Source organism: Mesoplodon densirostris, chromosome 1, assembly GCF_025265405.1.
Source record: "Mesoplodon densirostris isolate mMesDen1 chromosome 1, mMesDen1 primary haplotype, whole genome shotgun sequence".
Lineage (NCBI taxonomy): Eukaryota > Metazoa > Chordata > Mammalia > Artiodactyla > Ziphiidae > Mesoplodon > Mesoplodon densirostris.
This window is the reverse complement of record NC_082661.1, coordinates 211,403,757-211,431,643: the sequence shown is the minus strand read 5'-3', so window position 1 is coordinate 211,431,643 and position 27,887 is coordinate 211,403,757. Positions and strand designations below refer to the sequence as shown.

The 27,887-nt window shown below is 41.8% G+C and overlaps 1 protein-coding gene across 8 annotated transcripts in view; it reads left to right on the top strand.

The window, feature by feature from the left end:
• FAM13A (family with sequence similarity 13 member A) overlaps positions 1-27,887 on the top strand; it is a 332,218-nt gene that overhangs the window by 275,872 nt on the left and 28,459 nt on the right. For all 8 annotated transcript variants that reach the window (XR_009533983.1, XR_009533982.1, XM_060115146.1 and 5 more), the window contains 3 exons: positions 10,210-10,286; positions 10,665-10,707; positions 20,140-20,287. Coding sequence is in view for 6 of the 8 variants with exons in the window: in XM_060115146.1 (XP_059971129.1) it covers positions 10,210-10,286; positions 10,665-10,707; positions 20,140-20,287 (268 nt within the window). In the remaining 2 variants the exon portion in view is untranslated. The remainder of the gene's footprint in view (positions 1-10,209; positions 10,287-10,664; positions 10,708-20,139; positions 20,288-27,887) is intronic.

Here is a 27,887-nt window from a genome sequence, read left to right as displayed (position 1 = left end):
CCGCCTGCCGATGCAGGGGATACGGGTTCGTGCCCCGGTCTGGGAGGATCCCATATGCCGCGGAGCGGCTGGGCCCGTGAGCCATGGCCGCTGAGCCTGCGCGTCCGGAGCCTGCGCGTCCGGAGCCTGTGCTCCGCGACGGGGGAGGCCACAACAGTGAGAGGCCCGCATACCGCAAAAAAAAAAAAAAAAAAAAAAAAAAAAAACAGTTAGAGGAGAGAGCCTAATTCCATTGTGGTCTTTTTTCTGTGAAAGGGTTGTCTCCACCTTAGCTGCCAGTTTCTGCATTCCAGGATTATGCAGGTCACATGTTAACATAAGTGAGCTAGGTGGACCGTGTCTTTGTTGCAATGAATAATTTAAAACCCTGCCAACACAACTGAGACAGAAGCAAAACTTCCTCATCTGTGAAGTGAGGGTATTCTCAAAGATCTTTTCTGACTCTCATATTCCATTAATTTTAAATCTCATCTTCACAGGTCACCACAAAGCAAAGAGCCAGGGGACATAACAATGACTAGGATTTAGACTAGTGCTGAAGGTGCAGTAGTGCACCTTAACTTCCCACTTACTTTTAACCTTCTATTTTTACTTTACCCCACTCTCCTCCAAAACCTTCTCCCACTTCAAGTTCTTTATACACTGACTAAACTTTTGTTTCTGTAGCTGGAAAAACATACATAATTATATGCCTTCTGTGTGCCAGGAAATATTTCAGCATCTAGGGATACAGCTGTGAGACAAACAAGCAAAAATCACTGCCCTCACGGAGCCTACATTCCAGTAGGGGATAGTGATAACTAGTAAGCAAGAAATAAAGCAAGAAATGAGGATAGGAATTGTGAGAGGGCAGGGGATACAATTTTAAAGAGAGTGGTCAGAGGAGACTCCCAAGAATTTGACACTTGAGTGTAAAGACCTAGAGGAAGTAAGGAAACAAGCCATACTATCACAGCAGGTTGCAGAGACCCCGAGACAGTCACTCATCTGGAATGTTCAAGAAACCACAAAGATACTGTTAGTGTTAGAAGAGAATGAGGAAAGTGAAAGAGGTAGTTGGAGGGGCGAGAGAACAGATTAAGTAGGGCCTTCTAGATTATTGTTAAGGACTCTGCCTTTACTCCAGGTGAGATGAGAGTCCATGTGAGGGTTCCAGGTAGACCAGTGATGTGACTTACTGAAATTTGGTTTGACTGCTGTGTTGTAAGTAGACAGTAAGCAGGCAAGGGCAAGAAGCAGGAAAACCCGTTAGGAAACTCTTGTAATAATCTAGATTTGCGCTGATGATGGTGTGAACGAAGGTGATACCAGAGCCAGCACGTGTTGCCTTGCAGGCTGCCCAGTGCAGTACTCTAGGGGGCGTTGCTCATATTGACTAACATGTGTATGGGTCCTCCTGGAGTCGTGTATTGCAGTAGTCACGAGGTGATAGGTGGATTCTGGATCTATTTCTGAACATAGAATTGACAGGATTTCCTGACATTACATAACTGTGGGGTGTGAAAGTAACAGAGGAGTCAAAGATGCCTCCGAGGTTTTTGGCAACTAGAAGATTTGTGTGGCCAGTTTACCGAGATGGAGAAGACAGAAGTTTGGGTGATGACGTCGTGGTTCAGTGTTGGACATGTTAAGGTTAAGCTGCCCGTCAAATATCTAAGAGGAGACAGCAGGAAAGCAGCTGGATTTCTGCGAGTTTAGGGAGGGTATCCTGGCTGGAGGTGCATCGTGGGAGCCAGCAGCAGACAGAGGCGATCTGAAGTCAGTGTACTGGATGAGATGAGCGAGAGGGCGAGGATGGACGGAAAAGGGAAGTGGCCGCAGGGACCGTGAGCCCTGAGGCGTACGATCGTGTAAAGGATGGGGAGCTGATGAGGTCCCAGGAGAGGAGACTCAAGAAGGAGACCCCAGGGGCTTCCCTGGTGGCGCAGTGGTTGAGAGTCCGCCTGCCGATGCAGGGGGCACGGGTTCGTGCCCTGGTCTGGGAAGATCCCACATGCCGCGGAGCGGCTGGCCCCGTGAGCCATGGCCACTGAGCCTGCGCGTCTGGAGCCTGTGCTCCGCAACGGGAGAGGCCACAACAGTGAGAGGCCTGCGTACCGCAAAAAAAAAAAGAAAAAGAAAAAGGAGACCCCAGCAAAGTAGAAAAAAATGAAGTGTGTTTGGTGTCCTGGATGCCAAGCGAACCACGTATCTCGAGTTGGAGAGAAGGTCAGATGATTGGCCGAGTAGCAGACCGAGAACTTAGCCACTGGAATGACCAAGCTGGAGGTCACTCAGTAACAGCAGTGTTGATGGAGACATGGGAGCAAACCATCTTCCAGAGAAAATGAGAAGAGAGTGACTGAAGAGTTTGAGTGATAATATCACAGTGATCTCACCAGCCCACAGCACAGCCACAGTGACCTAAAAAAGCATCTTGCAAATGTGGAATCTCTAAAGTGGGAACTGTCTGCGTACTTTCCCTTATCCTTTTTCCTCTCGGGGCTGTCATGACCGGCAGAGACTAAGAGACTACAGATAATTCAGAGCTCAGAAACTAGCGAGTGGCATTCGAGCGCTCTGCCTTATCTCTAATTATGGCCACGGTCCCAACCTTTTCCTCTCTCCTTGCACTGCTAGCGCACACCTGTGCTCTTCAGCCTTTCTCAGAAGGAAACCTTGCCCCCTGGTTTATTTTGAAGAGCTAAGAGGGCCAGCTTGTGTTTCAGCAGTTCCCTCACTCATGCTTCAGAATTTCTCTAGATGGCCACCCATTTTATTTTCTCACCTGCTCAAATGATGAAGTGGTTTTTCTAAATTCTAAGGTTAACTTGAAGGTTAAGTATCCTTGGAAATTCTGTTTTCTACATCCATCTCCCCACCCCATGTACGTGTACAAACACATACACAAACTCACTCACTCACTCATATAGACACTTTTCATTGCTTCCTCTCCCCTGGCTTATTTCTGTCAGCCTAGAAAATGTCTCTGTCTCTAAAAACATTCTTTCTAGGGCACAATTTAACAGTTTGAATCAAAAGCTGTAACTCAGTCATGCAGTGTATCTAATAATCCTACCTCTGCCACCCTGCTCTAGAGACATCATTGTAAATATGGAAAAGACTGTAAGTATTCGTTTGCTCACCACCTGAGTATCTATAATCATGGAAAATTAGAAGCAATTTAAATGTTCAAAAGTAGGAGACCAGATAAGTAACATTTGTATGTCAATTCAATAAAATATTATGCACTGAATAAAAATTACGGTTCTGAAGACTATGTAATAAAGTGAAAAATGTTTAGCAAGGTGTATTTTAAGTGCTTTGTATATATTATCAATTTTAATCCTCCAATAATCCATAAGGTAGTTATTATTATTTTTAATATTCTAAACATGTGGAGAATGAGGCACAGGAGATTAAACAGCTGCCCAAGGTCACACATAAGTGGTGGAGCTCAGATTCCACGATACTCTCCCTCAACATTAAAAGTAGGTTATGGCGCTTCCCTGGTGGCGCAGTGGTTGAGAGTCCGCCTACCGATGCAGGGGACATGGGTTCGTGCCCTGGTCTGGGAAGATCCCACATGCCACGGAGCGGCTGGGCCCGTGAGCCATGGCCGCAGGACCTGCGCGTCCGGAGCCTGTGCTCCGCAACGGGAGGGGCCACAACAGTGAGAGGCCCGCGTAACGAAAAAAAAAAAAAAAAAAATTTGAACAATCTGCATTTCCAGTTCTTTCCACACTTGCTCTTCAACCCCTGTAATCTGAATTCTACCCATCTAAAGACCTCTCTAAGAAACCACTTTCTCTGTGTCACTGGGTGGACATGTGGTTGGAACTGGTCTTTTAAGACCGCTGTGCTGTTGTCCGCTTGGTCCTTGACCTCCCGAAGTCCTTGTGGTGCTTGATACTCTTATTTTCTCAGAACTCTTCCTCCCTTGGCCTCCAGGATGTTGACCTCTCTTTGTCTTCTTACCTCAATGACTGTATTCTTCTTTTTTTTTTTTTTTTTTTTCTTTTTGCGGTATGTGGGCCTCTCACTGTTGTGGCCTCTCCCGTTGCGGAGCACAGGCTCCGGATGCGCAGGCCCAGTGGCCATGGCTCACGGGCCCAGCCGCTCCGCGGCATATGGGATCCTCCCAGACCGGGGCACGAACCCGCATCCCCTGCATCGGCAGGCGGACTCTTAACCACTGCGCCACCAGGGAGGCCCGACTGTATTCTTCTTTACTGTGTCCTCTACTGGCTGATCTTCAGCAGAACATGCTTAGATGTAAATGTTATGCAGATAATTGCCTTATATCTCTTTTCCATCAGCACTTTGCATGAGAGCTTCTCTAATTCCATGCTGTCCGATGTCACCTCTCTACAGATGACTTAGAAATCAACATTTAGGCGATGCTCTCTGCAGCTCACCTTAGATAGTCCTCCCAAGTCAACACGTGAAGATCAAACTCATCTTCTTTTCTTCATTGGTCTCTTTTCACTCAGTATACCAATCTGATTTCATCAGATCATCATCTTCTTAGTCATTTTTGAAGTCCTTTCCTTTTCCTTACTCCCAGTCTTTCTTCCAACTTTTCAGTCATACGTCAGATTTCGTTGACTGCTTTAAAAATATGTCCCCCTTTTCCCTTTGTATTGCCATCGCATAGCTGAGGCCCTTTTTGTAACTCTTCTGGAGTATCAGGACAGCCACCCAGCCTATTTTCACTCCTCCACTCTCCCCTCTGTCCCCCTCCCAACCATTTTATCTGTTGCTGAGGAACAATAATTTACCTAATGCAGAAAGTTTCAGCTCATGTTTTTAATGCAGTATAACTCAGCAAGAACTCCTGTCCAAAACTACATGAGTGGTGTCAATATAATGTAAAAAAACCCGCCATTTGAACCACTGATTTAAAAGTTGTCATTCCTTCCATCATACAACCATTAACTATATGACAAGCACTGTTTTAGGCACTAAAGACAAAATGGTGACCAAAACAGACACACTGTCTGCCATCCTGAAGTTTATATTCTCGAAGGATGAGGCAGATAAGAAACAAGTCAACGTATAGTCAGATGGCAGCACATGCTGTGGAGAGAAGTGAAGCAGGATAAGTAAGATGGGAAATGGATGGGAGGTTACGGGTTGCCATTGCATGGGTTGAGTCCTCAGATCAGGCCACACTGAGAACGGTGCTTGTGCGGGAACCTGGACAAGGTGAGAAAGTGAGCCATCAGGATATCTGGAGAGAGACCATCCAGGTGGAGGGAGAGCAGCCCTAGCCTTTTGAGGATGCGCACGAGGCTCCCATGGTTGGAGCAGAGGTGAGGAAGGAGTGTTGCAGGAGATGACGTCAGAGGCGTAGCAAGGGGCCCGATCCCTTAAGGCTTTGTAGCCGTCTTTAGATCTTGAGCATTTACCTTGAGTGAGATGAGGAACCGTTCAAAGATTAAAGAGAAAAAAAGTCATTTTCTGAAGTACCTTTGGAAAGGGTCCCTCTGGCAGCTGTATGGCCCAAGGGTGCTGAGGGCTATTCAGATAGCACCCATCTTAAAAATGAAGATAATATTAACAGCGTAACAAACTACAGTTGGAGCAGTAACCAAAATACATCAGTCACAGTGGCAAGGACCGGTGTCTGTCCAGTTCCCCATCCACCATTGTACGCCAGTGCCCAGCATAGCTCAGTGCTCACAAAAAAATGAGTTAAAAAAAAGGGAGTGAATGAATGGTTGCCGTATAGCTTAGAGTAACTTGGGTAACAAAAAGACCCAAAATGCAATGCCTTGAACACCGTAAAAGTTCTTTCTCCCATGACAATCTAAAGCAGTTTAGGGCTCAGGAGAAGAGTTAGAACACTTGCTACACGCGATGTTTCAGGGACCCAGGCCAACTGCCTCTCTGCCGTCTTCAGCAAGTAGCTTCCAGAGCACTCGTGGTTTTCATCTCCATTCCAGCTCACAAGGGGAGAGAATATGTGAGTGTCAAGGCATGAACCTGGTGAGGCAGGTTATTAGCCAGGCCTGGAAAACACACATACCACTTCTCACAGCCTGTCGGAGAGAAGTCAGTCACGTGGCCCCGTCTACCTGCCAGAGGGGCTGTGGATGCGCTGTCGCTGGGCATGTGGCTCCTGCATTGCTGTGCAAGAAAGGTGGAACGGACTTGGGTGGACAGCTAGCCCGCTCTTCCATAGGTGTCCTCTTACAGTACCAGGAATTCTTTTTGAATATGGATTAATTTATGCAGTTTTAAGCATAATAAAACATAAAACAGAAGGATACAAAAAGAAATTCAAATTTGCCATTGATCCTTTGTTAATGAGAATATATCACATACCTTCTCTCAGAGCTCAAGGTTAGAATAATGAACTTGTTTTGAGTAACAGTGTTCCATGCAGCCTTCAGACTGAGCTGTTTGTATACTGAGAGAAGGCATTTTTTTGAGTGTCCTCTCTGAAGGCTTTGTCGGCATTTTATAGTTTTAGAAGACAAATTTGTTTTTGCTCCAAGTGTGTTCAAGTACTTCAGTGGTCAAACAAGTTTTGAGCCGAGCTGTCAATGCCAAAACAGAGATGGGGCCAGGGGAAAAAATTGAAAGTAAATCCCACAGTCTAAAGCTAATTTTTTCAAAGCTTTTGCTCTTTATAGATTTGAGGTCATTTTTATAATTGAGGAGAGTGGTTCTTAAAATTCAGTTTCTTCTGACACCCAGAAATGGTCCAAGTAAATTATATCATAGAAAATCTGTATGTTTTGAAAGTCACTGGTAGGCCTTCTATGAGGCAGAACTAGGCTTTATCTGTCTTTTATTAATGCAATTCTAAGAGCAATTTTATCAAATTCTACATAAAGACGTAATCTGTTCTTTACTATTTCTTAAAATTACCTATTACCTTTAAAAGATCCTAACTTTAGAAGACTAATTAAAATTAAGTTAATGCAATAAGGCATTATTTTTAATAAGAATTGTATCACTTCAACTTTAATAAATGAAAACATCAATGAACTACTCTTTTACCACACCTGGAGAAGTGTTTGGGACATAAAACAGTTTAAAACCTTCAAAAGGCATGGAGTCGGTGTTTCTCTTAAGACCAACACTGTTAACAACTACAGAGCGTTTGAAAGTCCAGTAGCATACTTCTCTTACAATGGAAGCTTTCTACATTTCAGCCAATATTTTGACCTGTACGTTCCATTTTCCCCTTCCCCTCATCTCAGTGAAGTGGGGAAATGGCTGATGTATTTCTTAACCTTCCCTCCCTAAACCCTTGGGCAAAGGATGCAAGTTAGAATCTATAAAATGCTTTGCACCCATGGTCATAGGTACTTTTGTTACTCTACTCTTGGATCTTCACTGCCTTTATTATTTTCCTTCTGAAAAAATTAGGGTAGGTTGCCAGTTGTAACACATTCTTCACAGATTCCTGTTTCCCAAAGGTATAGGGGCAACCCAACTACCTTAGCAAAGGAACACGGTGTACTTGCATGCTGCTTTGGTGAAAGCAGACTATGAATATTCACTAGCCTCAGTCATGTGGAGGACAACTTGAAAACTGGAATTATTTTAAAGCTTTAGAGAGGAATACTGAACAATATTGAAAGTCACCCTTTGTCACTTACATGTATTAAAAACTCAGGCCCTTGGAGAGTTGTAAAACACACAGATCAAACATTTTTTTAAAAGTTGGGGGGGGCGGGCGAGGGAGTTGAAGTTACTTTACTACTTGTTTTAACCCTGGAAATCAGCTAAAATTTCTCACATTTCACACCTGCTTTTCACAGAGCTTTTTATTGTAAAACATAACTATCTTTTTTCTATAATTCTCAAAACCTATGTTGCTTAAATCTTGGTTCTTTCTGTTTTGGGAAAAAATCAGTCTTCTAACATTTTTCTAACTGAAGTATCTTTAAATGTATATAATAATATTATGGTTTATTTTTTCTTCTTTCTTTCTGAATATTTTTTAGCCTCAACCTGAAGGTTTTTATTTCTGCTGAAATAGTCATTTGTTTTCACTGTAATTATAAATGTATTTCATTGACAGTGTTTTAAAGTGATCTGAAGGTAGAGGGTTGTGCTTCCCCTAGGAATTCATGTTTCAGAGCATCAGGAAAACCTAATGCTATTGCACTAGATCTTACACTAAAGATTTTGATAATCTATTGAAGATTACCAGTGAGAACAAAGATTCTTTGTCATAGATAAATCCCTCTTTATCAGGAAGATCACATGCAGGTAAAAAGAGCAACTATGCTTTGGCTTAATGAGAGCCATTTTAGAGAGGCCTCTTCTAACTCAAACTTTGGAGGTATAAAAATGTAAGTATAATTGAATGTGGTTATAATTTTTTTTAATTTCTCAGATCCATTCTAAAATTATCTAACTGTAAATTATCTAAACATGTAAATTGGTGTGCAGTAATGGCAGACACAATCACTGTCTTACTAGTTCCTAGAACATCATCTTAACTGTGGGCAAATAGCAGCAAAATATTTCCTTGGAGATTTCACAGTTTTAGAAGTCAGAATAACATCAACAACAACAGCTACTATTCATTAAAAGTACAAGGTATTATTTTAATGCTTTACATGTATTATCTCATTTAATCCTTATGACCACCCTATGTTAAGTATTGTTGCCATCCCCCTTTTCCAGATGAGGAAACTGAGAGTCAGGTAGGGTCTTAGAGGTGGTAAATGGTGGAGCTAAGATTCCAACCGAAACATTCTGGCTCCAAAGCCACCATTATAGCTGTTATGGTATGCTGTCTCCCTTTGTTTTGATTCTTGATGGAGCCTAGGGTTTTTGTTTGTTTTTTGTGGCTGCGTTGGGTCTTTGTTGCTATGTGCGGGCTTCCTCTAGTTGCGGCGAGCGGGGGCTACTCTCCGTTGCGGTGCGCGGGCTTCTCATTGCGATGGCTTCTCTTGTTGCGGAGCACGGGCTCTAGGCACACGGGCTTCAGTAGCTGTGGTACGCAGGCTCAGTAGTTGTGGCGCATGGGTTTAGTTGCTCCGCAGCATGTGGGATCTTCCTGGACCAGGGATCGAACCCGTGTCCCCTGCATTGGCAGGCGGATTCTTAACCACTGCACCACCAGGGAAGTCCCGAGCCTAGGGTTTTAAACTTTAAGAATTCCAGACAGGTTGGCCACACCACCATATATGGAAAATATTTATCCATTTACCAAGCCAAAGATTAGTTATCCACTCTAATTATATGCTTATTTTGTGAAGATTTTTGTATATGTCAATTTCATGGGATCATTGTGAACCTTAATCAGATATACTTTCCAATGGGCTTTTCATAAGGAGAGATTATAAACATGTAGATGAATACATGTTGCTTCACCATGTGTTCTTTATTTTGATAACACAGAATACATGGATTGTGCTTAATGGCCTTTTAATGCAGATATGAATCTTTGAGTTCCATGAAATTCGGTTCCAAATCTCCAAGGCAGCTCTGTATTTGGGTCTACCGAATGTAAACGAGCTCTTGTTTGCATATTTGTAATCTTCCTGCATGGGGACGGCTTACTTTGTGCTCAGTCACCTGAGTTGTATTTAGAAACTGTTGGCCGTTTTTACAGAGGCAGTCAGAAAACCTTACAAATATACCTCCTGATAAGCATTAAGCCCTCTTGGTCAGCCTGAAATACACGCTATTTGAAGTAAGTTTCGTGTTTATATTTTCTGTCCATCTTGGCTAATATAAAGATTAACATTAAATATCACAGAAAGGAAGGTTCTCAAGTTAACTCTATGTCTTTTTATGGATATTTTATAGCTTAGATATAAGCTACATATTACCCCAGATCATATTGTCAATATACACTGTAAAGATGTTAAATAGACAATGAATGCTACATTGGCTTCTGATTACATTAGAGGTCAGATTCCTCAAGTCTAGTTCTAATGCCACCCTGGTATTCTGAGAGTCTGGGTTTTGTTTATGTTTATCTATAAAATGTGGATAATAATTAACAATGTTATAGGCCACAATGACCATTTCTATGCTGCTACCAGATATCTTTGTTAATGGAACGGTAAAGTTCAGCATATAGTTTTATGCCAGCAGTGTCTAATAAACTGTCATAACTTTAAAGATAGGACTCTGATGACTAGAAGTAATATCTGCTTGTTATCCAATGTTTCTATTTTAAACAAAGGAAGGTCTGTTGTTGCATATGTCTTACCATTCCTACTGGGCAACAAATGGTTCGTTTTATTACAGAATATGGAAAGTCTCAATCCCACACCATCTCATGAAAGGATTGGACCTGATGATGTTGAACTGATGTCCGATGGAAGGTAATTTTAGAGTTTTCTCCTTACACTGTTTATAAGCATGTGAATAGACTTTTTTTTTTTCATTTAGTGCAATGTGCATTGTAAGAACTAAAAAGAGTAGAATTAAAGGACTATATGTTTACCAACAGTATTTTATAGCGAGGAAAATGTTTAAATGGAAAAATCTACCATGGTGCTGTTAAAGGCAGATAACCGTATTCCTGTTTTGTGTTGTTTCTAGTTTTGTTTCGTTTTGATTCATTTTTTTGTTTTGTTTTTGAATTTCATAAGAATTTTATTTAGAGCTACTGAGCTTCTAAAATAAATGAAATCATAATTTCAATGAATGAAAAGCATTGTTATAAAACTTTATGACATTTTATGATATTTTGTTTGTAGCAAAGAAAATGAAAAGGACTGCAGACAGACCCAGCATTTTGAGGTGAGTAGCTAACAAGTAAGATTTTGACTGTGACAGGTCTGTTCCTACATTCTTGAGAGTTAGTGTGAAGTATTATTAGCTTATCAGTAAGGGATGATGACATTCAGTGCCGGGATTGTGATGGGTGAGAAAGACAAATGCCAAGACGTGAAGATTCCTTGAGAAATCATAAGAACTCCACTCTTTTGCTTTTTAAATTCTTTCATTTTGCTTGTGAAGATAAACTTTAACAGCATGGAGATTTCTCCTTAGGTTTTCCATAAAATAAGACAAAACAAATACCAAAGCTACTAGTTTTATTTTCCAGGATTTCATGCAGTTTTTAAGTGATTAAAATAAATCGTGAATTTTAGTGGATTTGTCAAAGAGATGATCTCATTCATTTTCAAATTAACATAAAATCAGTTCAAGTTATTAAGTCCAATTCACTTTCTGAGTTTTGTGTCTTGTTTTAAGTAGACAACAGAGAAAGAATATCTAACTCCCTTCTGTGGTCTATATCTTAACGTTCCGGTGACTTTCCTGGCTTCCTTGTTGTCCTCTGGGGGCATTGCCTTGCTGACCCAAGTATTTGGTTTCCTTTTCTCCCGACGCTGGCTTCCATTCAGTGTGCTGAGCCTCATTTTTCATTCATGCATGTGTATGTAATCCAGTACTTCCAAATGCTTCCAACTGCGCCTTCAATCTTATTATCAGCTTTCTTTTTGGCAAGAATTAAAGCGTTTCTCAACCCGTTCTTGGGTTCTGACTCTTGATATATTAATTATACATAGAACTTCCCCTCTAACCCAGTGATTGTTCATCTTTTTTGGACACTAACCTAACTCACTGATGGGTTTATTCAGTAATATATATTGAGTCCTACTATGTGCAGGTAATGTGCCAGGAGCTGGGATTTAATAACAGCTGCAGTTCCTACCTCCGTAAAGTTTTCCAGTCTAGCAAAGTAAGAATTCAAAAGCTATGGAGCCCCTTCTTAGAAAAATGCCCACTCATGTAGAATTTGGCATAAAATTGCTAGAAATGAATGGCCACCTGACACCCCGCCTCCGCAATGTCCTAGATGCCTCGTCTCTCCTCTGTGCAGTTTCTCACGTGCACTCCTTCATTAACCCAGCCAGACGAAGGGAAGAGAGGCTGCTGCCTTTTGACTTGACAGCTTCTGAGCCACTGCTTTCGTCTCTTATTTCCACCTCCTTTATGCTTCCTTCCTTGAGACCCAGGCAACAAGCAGACCTTCTTTCCTTGTGTCTAGTCACCTTTCTTCAGAGCACAGCGTCCCCGTGATAGGGTTGTTTTAGTTTCCTTCTGTTTCCTCCTTCCTCTGCTCACAGCAAGCACCTACTCGTCATGCCACTGAACCTTATTTTAAAGAAAATGGGTTTACCAGCCTCCTAGAGAGGTCTTCTCAACTACTCCCTTTTAAGCCTCTTACCCTTTAGGAGATAAAAGGGTAGATAGCAGCCTTTGTGGATGAACTACGTAACTAACTCAGAAATTCCAAGTGGCACCCAAACAAAATGCGTGCTGAACTCCATTTACCTTGGTGTTTTTGTGGACGGCTCCCACAGCAGAGGATGCATCATGGGGAAGGAATCTCAAGGCTTTCTTCCATGGGCCAGGATCTATTCTTAACTTGTGTCACGCATGTGCATTTACCAATCAGCACCTAGCCCACTGTTGGCACTCCTGAAGCACTCACTAGTAATCATCACTGTAATCATGGTAATTTCAGCTAGGAGATAAAATTAGGCAGTGAGTTAAAATCCAGACTAAGCTCTCTGTGTCATCTTTCTTTCACAACTGCACCGAAGGAGGGAAAAAAGACATCACTCCACAAGATTAGGATTGTGTTTCTACTTGTGACGGCATGTGTCTCCTTCACTCAAAGAAATATGTTTTATTACTAATGAAGGACTGTGAAAAGATCTGTCTTCCATTTTTAAACCTCTTTCCCTTGTTTACAGTCTATCATAATTTCCTACTTGTTAATATATGGAGCACTTTCTAGAACTTATACAACCCGAATAGTTAATCTGGTTTTCTGATAATATCGCACTAATTCCTAAATTTCAGAGATGGAAAGGAAGTCTGGAGGTTGGTTACCCCTAGTAGAATTCTGTCTGTTATTTTTTTCAAGTCTCCTATAGCATCCGATTAAGATGCTGAAATTTACATGCCTACTGTGAATGGATACGATAATGTTTCCAATTTCATTTTCCATTAAGGCAGATTTTGTCCTCATTAATATTGCCCTTGAAGTTCTTCCTTATAAACGCCCAGACTCATATACGATAACACAGCAGATGACAGCTATTGGAGAAAGGTGCTTGGTCTTTCTTCTTTCACTGGTGTTTTCATCAGAACGAGGAACACTAACCTTCAGCTTCACAGGTGCTCCTCCAAGGGATACACAGGCAGAGAGGGGCTGGCTTAGAGTCTGCTGCTCAAAGGCAAATGCAGGCACAGCTGTGACTTTATTTTATTTATTTATTTATTTATTTTTTTTTTGCGGTACGCGGGCCTCTCACTGTTGTGGCCTCTCCCGTTGCGGAGCACAGGCTCCGGACGCGCAGGCTCAGCGGCCATGGCTCACGGGCCTGGCCGCTCCACGGCATGTGGGATCTTCCCAGACCGGGGCACGAACCCGTGTCCCCTGCATCGGCAGGCGGACTCTCAACCACTGCGCCACCAGGGAAGCCCGTGACTTTATTTCTTAAATAATCATTCTGCAGCCCTAAGTGTGTTTTTGTTTGAAGGCATGTATTGAAAAGTACACATGGGCCTGTACTTCGTTGCATGTCTTTTTACTTTCTTTTAATTATACAACTCATCTTATTCAAAAAACAGAGTCTGCTGGGGTCTCGGATGGTCAGTGAGAGTTATCCATTTCTATGTCATCTGAATTTCTTAATGTGGTTTGCATTAAAATTTGTTTAGTGACACATTGGCGATGGGGAAAAATGTTAGAGTCACTTCAAAATGTCAAAAATTTAAGTATGATCTCTTCAGCTGAGTTTTGGAAAGGCTGACATTTTAATAAAATACCGTTTGGGCTGGATGAAATAGGATAACATGTGCAAGAGCTTAAGCCCCCTGTTCCCTGAGCATGTGGAGTTCAAAGACTTGTTTGTTTTTAAACTCATTTGACAACTGGAAGTATCCAGGAGAGAGCTTGTCCTTAAAACTAGCAATTTCTAGATTCTGAAATATAACACTGAAAAATTTTCAGAGTTCAGTTTACAATGGAGTGTATACTTTATGCTTCAATTTGATTCCTTTCAATAAGTTATTTTCTATTGTGGAAATATTTTAGGCTTCCGTATAAAATCCAGAATAGTAAAATTATAACCTTGTACTTAATCTTTTTGTGAAAAAAGCAAAACATGTAAAAATTATTAAGTACATGGATGGGTATTACAGTACCTGGAAGAGGTCATTGTAGTCAGAAGTTTAAGGTTAATGAAGTGTTAAATTCTTTCAAGATATTTTTACATTCTTTATGCTTTCTAAGCCTACTGCTTAAAAGAGCTTAGAAGCATACCTTTGATAACAAACAGGACATTCATAATAAACAAAAGACTATTTCCCTTTTTCTTATCCTGCTTCAAAAAAAAAAAAAGTGAGGAGAGAAGATAAGACTTTCTAATCAAGCGTAAGAATTAATATTAATTGTCACAAGAGCTTACGTGCAGGCTTTTATTTGCCCTGAGAAGGGTTGGAGGTAACTTCTGAAATATCCCTATCAACAAGTGTTTATGAAATGGATGACTCTTATTTCAGCTTCACCGTATATCATGGAAGCTTTGGGATTTGTTACTGGCTTTAATATCAGAACCAGAAAAAATTTAAAAGCTCTATTTGTGTAGATCCATTTCCAATTCCATCCAGTCTTGAGAGGCTCCAGAAGCTTCATGATTCAGATGAATTTGGGGAATTTGTTATGTTCATTTTCCTTTATTGTCAAGCCAAACAGTAAATGTTTATACTTCCATGTGGCCCTTCTGTTAACTCTGTGTGGTTCCTTCCTGTGCACACTGCCTTGTGCAGGGCACTGATATTGTCCTGCCCCGCTCTGGGGAGCTGGTAGTTACACTGCTTTTCCAAATCCTGTGTAGGGAGGGAGAAGGGGTCGAACAAAACTTCACCAGCGATTTGATGCCAGGGAAAGAGCAGGATCAATAAAGTCAGGATAGAAAAAGCCGGGCCCAGCCAGACAGGGACAAGTCTTAACAGGGATCAGGTGGATGGGCCAGTAGTTAATGGTTCCTTTACCTGAATGTGAAATGTCACGTGCGGCCCCAGGCAAAATGAGCTCTCTCTTATTTGCTCCCTAGCACCCTGTGTTTTTCTTTTATAACACGCATGTGACTTGGCACTTATGTGATCAGTGCATCCCTGCCACACCAAATCCCCTATCTTGTTAATCCCTTTAATTCCAGTACCTAGCACATAGTACATGTTCAATAAACACTTGCCCAATGAATGAATGGGAAGGGGAGGTAGCGTATAAATGGAATTAGCATTTCTTCTACAGTTATTATGGGCTAGCTGTTTTTATGCTACACGTTTTGCACTTAATCTTCACAACTTTATGAAGCTTTGTTCCTGTATGAGAGAAATAGAATCTCAAGTACAAAGAAGTTTACTCATTGAAGATCTTGGAACTGGTCACCTGTATTTGAACTCCAGTCTCTTACTCTAAAACCCATATCTCACGTACCATATTGTCTCTCCGAAGAGCCAGTCCCTCAGTTTATTTCATGACATGAATATTTAGCATGTTTCCGTATGGTACCACATTTTGGACAAGGGTTTAGCGTGTGACATCACAGCACAAGGATCTCTGAGTTGATAAGTGTGAAATGAATGTATTTACCCTGATTTAACTGAAGATACAATTTGTGTAAACAACAAAAGTTGAAACCAAAAATATTTTGGTATTTAAGAATGTCCTTGACATTTTAACAGTAATGATCTAGTAGGAGAAACAGACAAGCAAGTAGACAGGCACGATACTCTACAATAAGCACTGTTAGAGAGTGGGAAACAACCTGGTGAGGTGCCTCACCCAGACGAGCCTCACAGACTTTTGAAGGAAGGGTAGGTTTTTGCTAGTGTATTGCTATAGAGCCTGTGTAGCCGCCGAGCAGTATCCTTAGCTCCATATGCCTGCAAACCCTGGGACCACACCAGCAGCCCACCCTGCAACCACAGGCAAGGTGACTGTGTCTGATTCAGAGATCAGCGGGGCCAGAAACTGGGAATCAGGCCTCCAGATGCAGCAGGCAAGTGAATGAGCAGCCTCGGGGACTGCTCAGAGCACAGCAGCGCAGGACCACGTGTGTGGATGTGCTGGTGAGTGATCCCTGCCAAGTGTGTCTGTGGCTGTGCGAGCTCTTGTGGGTTTATGTAGGACGCATCCTTCCCTTGCTGTGCAGATCAGCCAGGGGGTCCACAAGCTCATGGAAGTTAATATAGGTCTGCAGTGTGAATGATAATCCCGTTATAGATGGCACAGTGCACGTTCTAAACACGCATAAATGATGGCCCTGACTGGCCTCTGCTTGACTCCAGATACAGTGACCTCTTTGCTGTTCCTCAACATGTACAAGATGACCATGCCTCAGGGTCTTTGCACTTGCTTTCCTTCTTCCTGGAATGCTCTTCCCACAGAAGAGCATCTCCTTTGTGTCTCTGCTCACACGTCACCTTATTGGAAAGACCGTCCCTGGCCACCCAAGAAAATAGCAGGCCATGGCCCATACCTCCATCCTCCTCCTTACCCTGCTTTGTTTTCTCCATGTCCATAGAACTACCTGAATTTTTATTTCTTTATTAACTGTCCTCTTCTTTAAGATTTATTAGGACAGAGACTTTCCTTGGGCCACTGAAATTTCTCCAACATCTAAAAAACTGTCAAGCCCATGGAAGGCCCTCAAAAATTATTTCTTAGGGCTTCCCTGGTGGTGCAGTGGTTGAGAGTCCGCCTGCCGATGCAGGGGACACGGGTTCGCGCCCCTGTCTGGGAGGATCCCACATGCCGCGGAGCGGCTAGGCCCGTGAGCCATGGCCGCTGGGCCTGCGCGTCCGGAGCCTGTGCTCCGCAACGGGAGAGGCCACAGCAGTGAGAAGCCCGCGTACCGCAAAAAAAAAAAAAAAAAAAAATTATTTCTTAGATGAATGAGCAAATAAACTTTCTCTTTGTATCTCTAGCACGTGACATATAATAGACAGCCCTGTTATATGTATAGAATATGTGATATATAGTCTTATAATTGAATAAACTAGTACAATTTTGACCTGATTCTCTTTGTTAGAATAATAGCGTCCTATCAAGGTTGTCTATCCAACATCCTACCCAGGGTGGTAGTCGCTCCCTCTCCTGCATTTCTGACTCCCAGACTTTACTTGAGCACCGTGGAGGGCAGCTCACCCGTTCACAAGGTGGTCTGCTGTGGCCTCACAGCAAAATCGAGTTTCCAGAGCTCCACTGAGCATAGTGGAGCCTGTTCCGCTGAACGCCAGCCCCCTTGCTGTGAGAGCTGGCATGTCTCACACAGAGCCCGGCACAGGGTGGGCGCACCAACCCACTGTTGTTGGAGGAGAGAGTAAACCCATACGTTCTGGAGGAAGAAACTAAGGAAGAATTTTCTCATTTTAAGTTTCTTACTTTGCGGTTGGTGCTAATTTGGATGTGGCAGTCATGAAAAGTACACGTTTTAAATTAGCTTGTGTGATTGTGGAACTGGGGGATTTTATACACGTCGTGTCAGGCGCTGCAGGACTCTTGAGTGCCCTGAGGGGGACACAGGTGCCGGGGCGGGGCGGGGGGGGGCAGAGCCAGTGACTGGGGTAGCAGCGGGTGCCGGCGGCCTGTGAGCCCGGCCTGAGGCCTGTGGGTCTTCCCAGCAGCGTGCATTCCCGTGCCTGAGGCATCAGCCTGGAAAACGCACGTTTCTCCATGATGAGTCAGTTTTTAAAAAGCCTTCAGTGGCTTTCCATGATCTACCACAGGATAAAATCCAAACTTAGCCCAGTATGCAGGGCCTCTGGCAGCCTAGCCTCTGCTCATCCGACCCCCTGGTCATGTGTGCTGAGGACCGGCTCCCGAGCCTCTCGTCTCCTGTGGTCACTGTCCCCCACTCCTGGCCGCCTCTGCGCTTCCTCCTCCTCTCTGTATGAAGTGCCCTCCATCCCAGCCCCTCTGGCCCACGCAGCCCCCAAACGCGGTTGTTGATCCGTGATGGGAACCCAAGTGGCAGTCTTCTCTAATCATTTTTCATAATGCGTCTAAGACTCTGCCCCGCCCTGTCGTAGCATGTTGCACCTTGAATTGCAGTTTATATACCTCATCTCCCACTCCTCTCCTGAGCATTCTGAGATGTCGCAATATTTTACTCATTTTCCTGTGGTGCCCAATAATAATAAAAAGAGAGATCGCTTCCATTTGTGTGCTCCAGGCACCATGCTGGAGGCCTTTCATACCTCCTCTCAGATCTTCAAAGGAACCTTGCCAGGTTAATGTTTTCAGTGCCGTTTTATAGATTAGGAAATGGAGGCTCAGAGGAGTGAAATGGCTCAGCTAGGGCACCGAGCTACTGTCAGTCACACTTCAATCCCAGGTCTGCCTGGAGGGAAAATTCATGTCCGCTCCTCTGCTGGTCTGTGGCTTCAAAGATGTTCCTTGTGAAGAAAGTGCTATACTTACAACATGGAATCACATTTCTTATATTCTTCCCCTTTTATATGTCTCTAAGTGTAACAATTATTAGAGATCTTTATTGAGAAAATGTTTATTTGCTGTATGAGGTTCTAGCACACACACACACACACACACACACACACACACACACACGATAGGTGACTAACTGATGCTGTACCTTTTAAAAAGCTGAGCACCTGATTGGGTCATTCAACTCTGTCTACTTAGCATTCAGCTCAGGGAACAAATGATTTTTGTGACATAAATGCATAATCTGTGTGTTTTTTTCCCTACAATAGACAAGCAGAATTTTTAAAGTGTCTTAAAGCCCCAGATTTACTTAGCATTTCCATCTGACTTCAGTAGCTTATCATGAACTGATTGGTGATATTTCATTTTATCCTAAATGTGAAGAGAATGCTTCATTTCATGGAAATATAGTAGTAAAACCCTATCTATTCCCCTGGTGATATCAAAGTAGGGTAAATAGCTATTAAAAGGAGGTGGAAGTCTTAGTACTGCTTTATTTTAAGCATAAGAATATTTCTCATACACTAACAGAACCATTTATGATTTCCAGATGTTTTTGTTTTTTTATTTAATCATGGTATATTTGCTAAAATAAATTTCCAGTTATTCTCACAGAAAATCTTTTGTACAGATCTGTGCTACTTGAGAACTGTGTTTTGAGGCAACACATTTATTTATAATTTTATGAGAGAGGAGAGTATGGCAGTGGTTGGGTTTACCCGATGCCAAAGGACAAGGTAAAAAAGACTAAATTTCAATGCAGTTTTTTAAACATAAAATCACTTAGTTAAAATAGCAGCCTTTGGGGGAAGAGTTTTCCCATCCCCCAGACATCCTAGCCTGGTGTGCGTGCCACCAATAAACAAAACCAAGAAAACAAGCCACAGTTGCATATTTGTAAGATATAAATTATGCATCACTGACTTGCCAGCTCTTGCCTTTTTACTTAAAAAAAAAAAAAAAAAAAGTCGTGCTCCCTGTGTAATTTTGGCTCATTTCCAGAGTGTGTATTCCTTACTGCTTAGCTGCTAGCTGCGATACCAGACCCTCTTGCTGTCTGAATTTGCGCAACAGTGCATACCCAGAGCTCCTCCATAAATAGTCTGTTCTCCCCACACTCGAGGCAAAAACAAGCACAGGAAATCTGGGAATGTGCAGCTAGCCCCGCTTAATTGATCTAAGCCTGCAGGGCCAGCAGGAGAGCACACGTGTACACAGCCTCTGCTCCTGGCCCTGCAGCACTGTTTACCTAAGGGGCAAAGAAGTCTGCGTGCAGGAGACACCATGTTGCTGCTACAGCCTTGGCAACAGCACTAGCTGAGTTTGGGGTTTTTGTTTACAGTCTGGAGAGCCATGCTCCTTTAAGGAAACACAAACTCCTTTTCCCTCCTTCCTGGCCCCAGTCAGTAATCATCCAGACTGTCAGCTGCCAGCAGTTATCAGGAAGAACAGCCCTCGGAAAACATCTTGTCTTTCTTCCAGAAGCAAAGTTAAAGGAGCGCAGATGGCTGGTCGCTTTTTGCATGCAAGTGGCCAGCTAGCATCCAGGGGGCATCAAGCTATGATTTCGGTTTGCGTGCCGGAGACATCAGCAGCTGTGGCTTGGGAGGTTTCATCCAGCAGGAGTGGAATTGCTGCGGACGTTTGGGGGTTTTGATGAGCAGTAGAGATCTGGGGACGTTGTGCTGTTATTGCAGGACCCCACCATGAAGATCCAGGAGCATCCCAGCCTACCTGACAGCAAGCTGCAGAGGACTCCAAATGCTGATGACCAGCAAGAGAGCTTTGTCTCCGGAGCGCCTGAGCTGGACCTGACTGCACTGTGTGATGAGAAGAGCTGGGAAGGTAAGGTCGTCTGGATGATTTAATATTGGAAAAGCGTATGTAAATTAGCAGAAAGGAGAAGCATGTTGGATGTGTGGGTGAGAGCGGGAGCTATGTGTGCAGAAGTAAACCACATTTCTAAATGACTGAAAATCCTTCCCCTGACATAGGAATGTGTCACGTTCAGTGTTGCCAAGAGTAACTGCAATCTGTGAAAGAAAATGTGCTTATCCTTTATTATAGTGTCACCTTGCAGTCCTTTTTTTTTCTTTTTTTCCCTCATTTTGACTCTCCAGGGGTGCTGATGTGTGAGTGCCTTTTTCCCTCTAGGAGTACAAGCTGAGTAATAGGGAACCGGTGTGCATTTAGGGTTTGCTGTCGGTGTAACTGCTTCCCCCTGCTACATGCCCACCATCCACCTCCTTCATTAAGTCTCTTCCCCATTTTTCAAGATTATTTTGATCTGCTTTGAGTCTGTGTTTGTTTCTATGGATAGAATTTTTAAATCCAGCTTAGCAAACATAAGGAATTTGCTTATCAAGAAAGCACGGAATAAAAGTGCTTCTTCTTGAAAGCCTGTAATCCATGGCTTTAGATTGGTTTTCCTACAGATTTTTGACAAAAACGTGAGAAATGTACTTCTGCGGAAGGAGAGGGTGTCCTCATCTCGTCAGAACTGTGTTGCAGGGAGGATCCTGCAGCCGTTCTCTCCAGCTGCTGTTCTTCCATCTTCCATGTGTCTGCATCCAAACATATCAGTGTGTGTCCAAAATAAGTGCCCATCTGCCTCTAGGCCGTCTGTGTGTTTGAAGGCTACAGAGAGGGAGAAATTGTGCTCCTGAGTTCAGAACAGCAGCCTGATTTAACACAATGACTTAGCAGAGAATGACAACTATTAAAAAAATCAGTCTTTTTCCAAAGCACCTGAGTTTCTTGTCTTCTGCCCACCTCTTCTTAACCAAAAAGTATTCATTATGTTAATGGTCTTAGATGGAGGGCCAAAAGATGATCTAAAAAGATCACAAGGTGAAAAATAGTAGCACCCATGATGCTCCTTGCATTGCGCTTTAGTGAAACAAAATCAAACTGTTTTTTGATTCTAATTTTCCCTCTTTGCAATCTAAGAAACATGTTCCAGTTCTTTTTGTTGTTCTGTTGTTTTGTTTTCCCCATGTAATTAAGCAGTGGATCTGAGATTTTGTCAGATCTTCCCAGTTCATAATATGTCCACTGGGGGAAGAATTCAGGGGTTTTTGTTTTGTTTTTAAGTGATACATTCCTGGCTAGTGTTTCTTGTTGTTCTTTTGTGTACTTTGAAATAATCAGGTGTGCTTTTAATTTATACATTAAAAACAACCTTACCACCCCACCAAAAAAGTCCCATGGTAGCCACTGTCACCCAGATGAAACAAAAACAGTAGCCAAAATAAATGCTATATTTGGGTTTCAAGAATATGGTCTCCTCATATCATTAACATACAGCTCTAGATAAAAACTAGGATTTGGGGGCAGAATTCAAATTGGCCATATTATCTTGATGATTTATTGAGGAAAGAGGAAGGTAGATTCTTCCTCCTCCTACTGAAGTGGACTCAGGTGTTGGATTATTTTTACTTTGGTTAATCATAAATTTATAGTCTCTTCCAGCACACTTAAAGAGGCTAAATATAAAGCTGAAAAATCTCTCCAGAGTGGGTGAAAGCTAACTTATTGTTTCCTTAAAACTATTTCATCACTTAATGTAAAGAACTTTCTGCCAGATAAAAAATAAGATGAAGGGACCAATATTTTATTATATTTTGTATTGGAAAACCAGATGAAATTTTTAAAGCTTATGGCGAGAAAGAAATATATTTTACTGTGCTTGGGAATGTGAATTGTGTTATCCATGTAATTTATGAAATGAGTTGTTTTAACTTTTTTTTTTTTTTTTTTTTGCCGATTACTGCATTTGGCATTGAACTTGCATATCTCAGAAATCTACGTGGATTCATTTCAAGGCTGTTTAGATCATTTGGTTACTGCTTTCAGTATATTTATATATATATTCATTTATTTTAAATGTCCACTTTACATTATAGCAGTAATATAGCTGTACATATAGTCAAAGGAATTTTTGCATAAAGCGTGGCTAAGATGAGAGCCGTCAGTTCAGTCACTAAAATATCACCTTTTTCTATAGCTTCAGTAAGAAACAAAATGGTGGCTTTCCAGTAAGGAATTAACTTTGCACTAATTTAAACTGTGAATGCGAAACCAGTGCAACAGAATATATAAACAAAAGGAGTAGTTACCGAAACCGTATGAGCCAGTGTCCATCTATAGGTCTCCGTCACTAGTCTCCAGACCACCATGTAGTGTAACCCCCTCTTTTTGGTTTGCTTATTCTCCATCCCCAAGCCATAGTTCGTTCTCATGCACAGGATATCAGGTGAGACAGTACTTACCGATCAGCCTGCTGGTACTGCTCTCTGCCGTGTATGCTCCCACATGGAAATGATGCTCTCTGGCTTCTGGGGCCTATGGTATCAGGGAACTAAAAAGAAAAATGAAACTGATAATAGGTTCCATAGGCTACATAGAGTGGGACCCTCTCAAAGTAAATGTAGGATCATGATCTAGTTGTGCTTGTTGACAGATACATAATGCACGCTTGATCTTTTTTTTCTCTCTACGTGTAGCTGTGTATTAGGGCACATCATTTGATCTGTCCACAGGACAGCAACATCATCCTCACTATTACTCGAGTTTCCACTCTCCAAAATTAAATGAATACACAAATCAAATGAACTAGTCTTCGTGATTTAAAGTCCCTGAAAGTTACATAATTAGAATGTTCCTAATCAGCCAATTCATGTTGATTTGGGGATACCCCTTGTGGAAGTACTGAGATGTAAACACTCGGTTACTCTAGTAGATTTGTCCTGGTGAAATCAGCTTTTAAAGAACATTTTTTAAAGGACATAAAATACTTCCGGTATCTTATTCATCACTTACTGCTTATCAAAAATAACTGCAGAAAGGAAATTCTCTAAAAAAAAATGATAGAGAAGCAAGGGATCTTAAAGATCTTACAGTTGAGCCCTTCCATTATACAGCTAAGAAAGCTGAGGCCAAAAGAGGCAAAATGATGATTCAAGATCACTGAGTCTCCTGACTTCCACCCGGATGCCTCTTTCTAAGCAATGCCAGTTCAGTATCGCGGCAGGCAGTGGACCATGAGGTTAAGAGGCAAACACATCCAGAGTTCAAATCATGGCTCTACCACTTAACCAGCTTTGTGGACAAGGTAGTCAGCATGTCTCAGTTTTGGCCTCAGCTTCCCCATCTTGTAATAGGTGACACAGTACATAATAACGTGTAGTAACTATAGTAGTATCTACTTAGTATGTTTTTGCAGGATTAAATGAGCTAACATACGCAGAATATTCAGCACAGTCACTTGATGGGCACTGAGTGAGTGTTAGCTGATGTTGTTTTTTTGTTTGTTTTAACTTTTTTTTTTTTTTTTTTTTTTTTTGCGGTACGCGGGCCTCTCACTGTTGTGGCCTCTCCCGTTGCAGAGCACAGGCTCCAGACGCACAGGCTCAGTGGCCATGGCTCATGGGCTCAGCCTCTCCGCGGCATGTGGGATCTTCCCAGACCAGGGCACGAACCTGTGTCCCCTGCATTGGCAGGCGCACTCTCAACCACTACGCCACCAGGGAAGCCCCATAACTTTTTATTTTCTATTGGAATATAGCTGATTAACAATGTTGTGATAGTTTCAGGTGCACAGCAAGGGGACTCAGCCATACGTGTACATGTATCCACTCTCCCCCAAACTCCCCTCCCAGCCAGGCTTCCACATAACATTGAGCAGAGTTCCCTGTGCTATACCGTAGGTCCTTGTTGGTTATTCATTTTAAATACAGCAGTGTGTACATGTCAATCCCAAACTCCCTAACTATCCCTTCCTCCCATCCTTCCCCCCAGTAACCATAAGTTTGTTCTCTAAGTCTGTGAGTCTGTTTCTGTTTCGTAAATAAGTTCATTTGTATCATTTCTTTTTAGATTCCGTTTTAGATTCCTCATATAAGGGATGTCATACGATGTTTCTCTTTCTCTCTCTGACCTACTTCACTCAGTAGGACAAACATGCACCCCAATGTTCATTGCAGCTCTAGTTACAATAGCCAAGACATGGAGGCAACCTAAATGTCCATCGACAGAGGAATGGAAAAAGAAGATGTGGTATATATATATATATATATAATGGAATATTACTCGGCCATTAAAAAGAATAAAATAATGCCATTTGCAGAACATGGATGGACCTAGTTGATGTTATTTTGGATTGATGGCTACTAAGTTTCCCTCTAACTCTGATAGTTTGGGAGACTATTGGAACAATTTAATAGGACAGCCATTGTTCTAAGATTAAATTTTGGAATTCTAAGGAAAATTTTATGAAAGGATTCCCCCAGTGAAGACCCCTCACCACTGGGGCTTCCATGTTTCTGTATCTGGGATGTGCAGGGACCTCCAGGGCTGCTGAGTAGCCTCCTGGGAAGACAGTGCGACATCATGACAAGTAGGAATGACTCTAAATAGCATACACATAGGTGGTAACAAGACACGGAAAACATCAGCTCCCTTAATTCTGTGCAGATCTCTTAGAGATAAATCATCAGTAGTTTTCTTTGTGTAGTAAATGGATCCAGCCAGCTAAGCAGAGAGATCAGCTATGATGTCCCAGTGATCACGTATATGTGTCCCAGTGATCACGTTAGCATTAGTCAGAGTTGTGTTCCCTCTTCCTGCAGTGAATCTCCTTTATTTCCATGTGTGCTGTAGTGTCTGAACTGGAACTCCCCCAGGATCTCTTCTTTTTTATTACTTAGGTAGCAAGCATACAGCTTTTATCTCTGTTATTTCTGACCTGCTGCTAACCTGGGCGGATTAATTTTTAATAGACGTGCCATACTTAAGTCCAGAGTTCTTTGTGACCAGACACATGGCTAAGATCAAAACCACCGTATCCAGGGAATTCTGGTCCAGATATGAAAACGCTTTTGTTTTATGTGGTCCTTTAAGATGAAAATCCAGTTTGAAGCCTCCACTCTTTTCTGTTTTCCTTTGAATAATTGTCTTGCAATATCCTTGTCTGTTTCATTGCTCTAGAATTACTGCTTAAAATATAAAATATTTCCCAAGCCCTCAGCTGGGAATGGTCAGTGAACACAGTCTCAGACTCGCTCTCTAAGCAGGTAGGTAATGCACAGGACATACTGTCACGGACTGCAGGGTTGTCCTCAGTTTGTTCTTGTTATTCTATTTGAGTGCCAACTATGAAAACATGAGATAGCCTTGTATTCTTAGAGCATTTCAACCTAAAACAGAAGAATAGTTGGTCTTACTGATCCTTTAGTTATATTGAACTATGTATTACATGTAATTATATAACGCTTTTGAGTAGGAGCCTTAAATTATAAGACTGTATAGAATTAAAGAAAGAGAGAAAAAGGAGAGAGAAATCATTTAAGCATTTCGTATTGCATAGGTGAGAAACTTCTGTTCTATCTGCAGCTAATGATGAAACATGTCTTTTTATTTTGTTAAGGTTGAAATTCTTTTTTCTTTAACATCTTTATTGGAGTATAATTGCTTTACAATGGTGTGCTAGTTTCTTCTGTATAACAAAGTGAATCAGCTATACGTATACATATATCTCCATATCCCCTCCCTCTTGCGTCTCCCTCCCACCCTCCCTATCCCACTGCTCTAGGTGGTCACAAAGCATTGAGCTGATCTCGCTGTGCTATGCGGCTGCTTCCCGCTAGCTAGCTATTTTACATTTGGTAGTATATATCCCACTAGCTATTTTACATTTGGTAGTATATATAAGTCCATGCCACTCTCTCACTTTGTCCCAGCTATAAGGTTGAAATTCTTAATGGTCTTATATTTCTCATTTTTAAATAAGTGAATTTCCTAGACATTATCATACCAAGTGAACTAAGTCAGACAGAGAAAGACAAATGTCATATGATAGCACTAATATGTGATATCTAGAAAAATGATACAGATGAACTTATTTACAAAACAGAAATAGACTCACAGACATAGAAAACAACCTTATGGTTCCCAAAGGGGAAAGGGGATGGGGAGGGATAAATTAGGAGTTTGGGATTAACAGATACAAACTACTGTATATAAAATAGGTAAACAATTGTAAAGCAGTTATATTCCTATAAAGATGTTAAAAAATAATAATAATAATAAATAAACAAATGAATAAATAAAATAGATAAACAACTAGGACCTTCTGTATAGCACAGGAAACTATATTCACTATCTTATAATAACCTATAATGGAAAAGAATCTGAAAAAGAATATACATGTGTGTATGTGTGTATGTGTATATATATATATATATATATGTATACATATATATATCTGAATCACCTTGCTGTACACCTGAAATTAACACAACACTGTAAACCAACTATACTTCAACTATAAAATAAACAGAATCATACAGTAAAAAGTAAAAATTTAAAAAATGAATTCAAGAAACAATGTCACCCATAAGCTAGAATTTCTTCAGCCATGTACTTTATATATACCACTGGTGACACTAGGAAAATGACACATTTTGTCTTCTTGTCAGTGAAGCGATGGGTCAAGAATGGAGCCCCAGAAGACAGCTGTGTTAACAAAAAGGCAGGCTGAGGGATGGCCCCATGTTAGTCACAAACCATCAAACAAGCACGTGATTAGTATTTTGTAGTTAACTCAGGATCACTGTATATTTTTTTACCAGAGACATGTTTGGTTAATGATCACAAACACATACTGTTTTTGCAAAAATTTTGGTGCACAGAGACCACAGAGTTCAAGCTCAAAGCAAAGATTAGTTGTAATATTTTTTAAGAGTTATATCTGCTAGATTCAGACAGATTAAAGGGCTTCAGGACCTAAAGTAACACCTTTTCAAGCTGAGTTTTGATGAGGAGAAACGTCAAAGTAGACAGCACGCCCATGCCAACATCAACATCAGACTTTGTGTAGCCGATGCCCTCTGTCCTCACCAACCACCGAGCCCTTCCCCCAGGGGTTTTGCTCCTTTGCCACTTGGCAGTGAGGTGATGGCCTGCTGCTTTACTGTTCAAGTCATCTTAACCCTTTCCCTGTCCTGGTTCCATTGATTTTTAGTCCTTATAGAAAATGACTCCTGTCTTAGGAAATATCATGAAATAGACGATGTCATCCACTCAGTTTAATAGTTCCATTTTCTGCAGCTTTCTACTACATTTTTGTTATTTTTCTAGGAATTGCTTTCCACCCACCTTCTCCTTCCCTCATACCCCCTCACCTCTCAGTCCATTTTCACTCTTCCCTGTTGGCATTTCCAGAGCTGCTCGTATCTGAGCTCTGCCACTTAGCGGGGGCCAGCCAACAGCGTCAGTACAAACAATGAAACAACTCCTGTTCATCTCCGGCTTTAACCATGTCTATCTACCAGCATATTCTCTGCCACTCTTAAAGACTCCATAGGCAAGACTCTGTCTTTAACATGCTTTCATTTTTCAACGTATTTATAGTATCGTCTGTGTTACCAGATAACTTGGTTGTCTT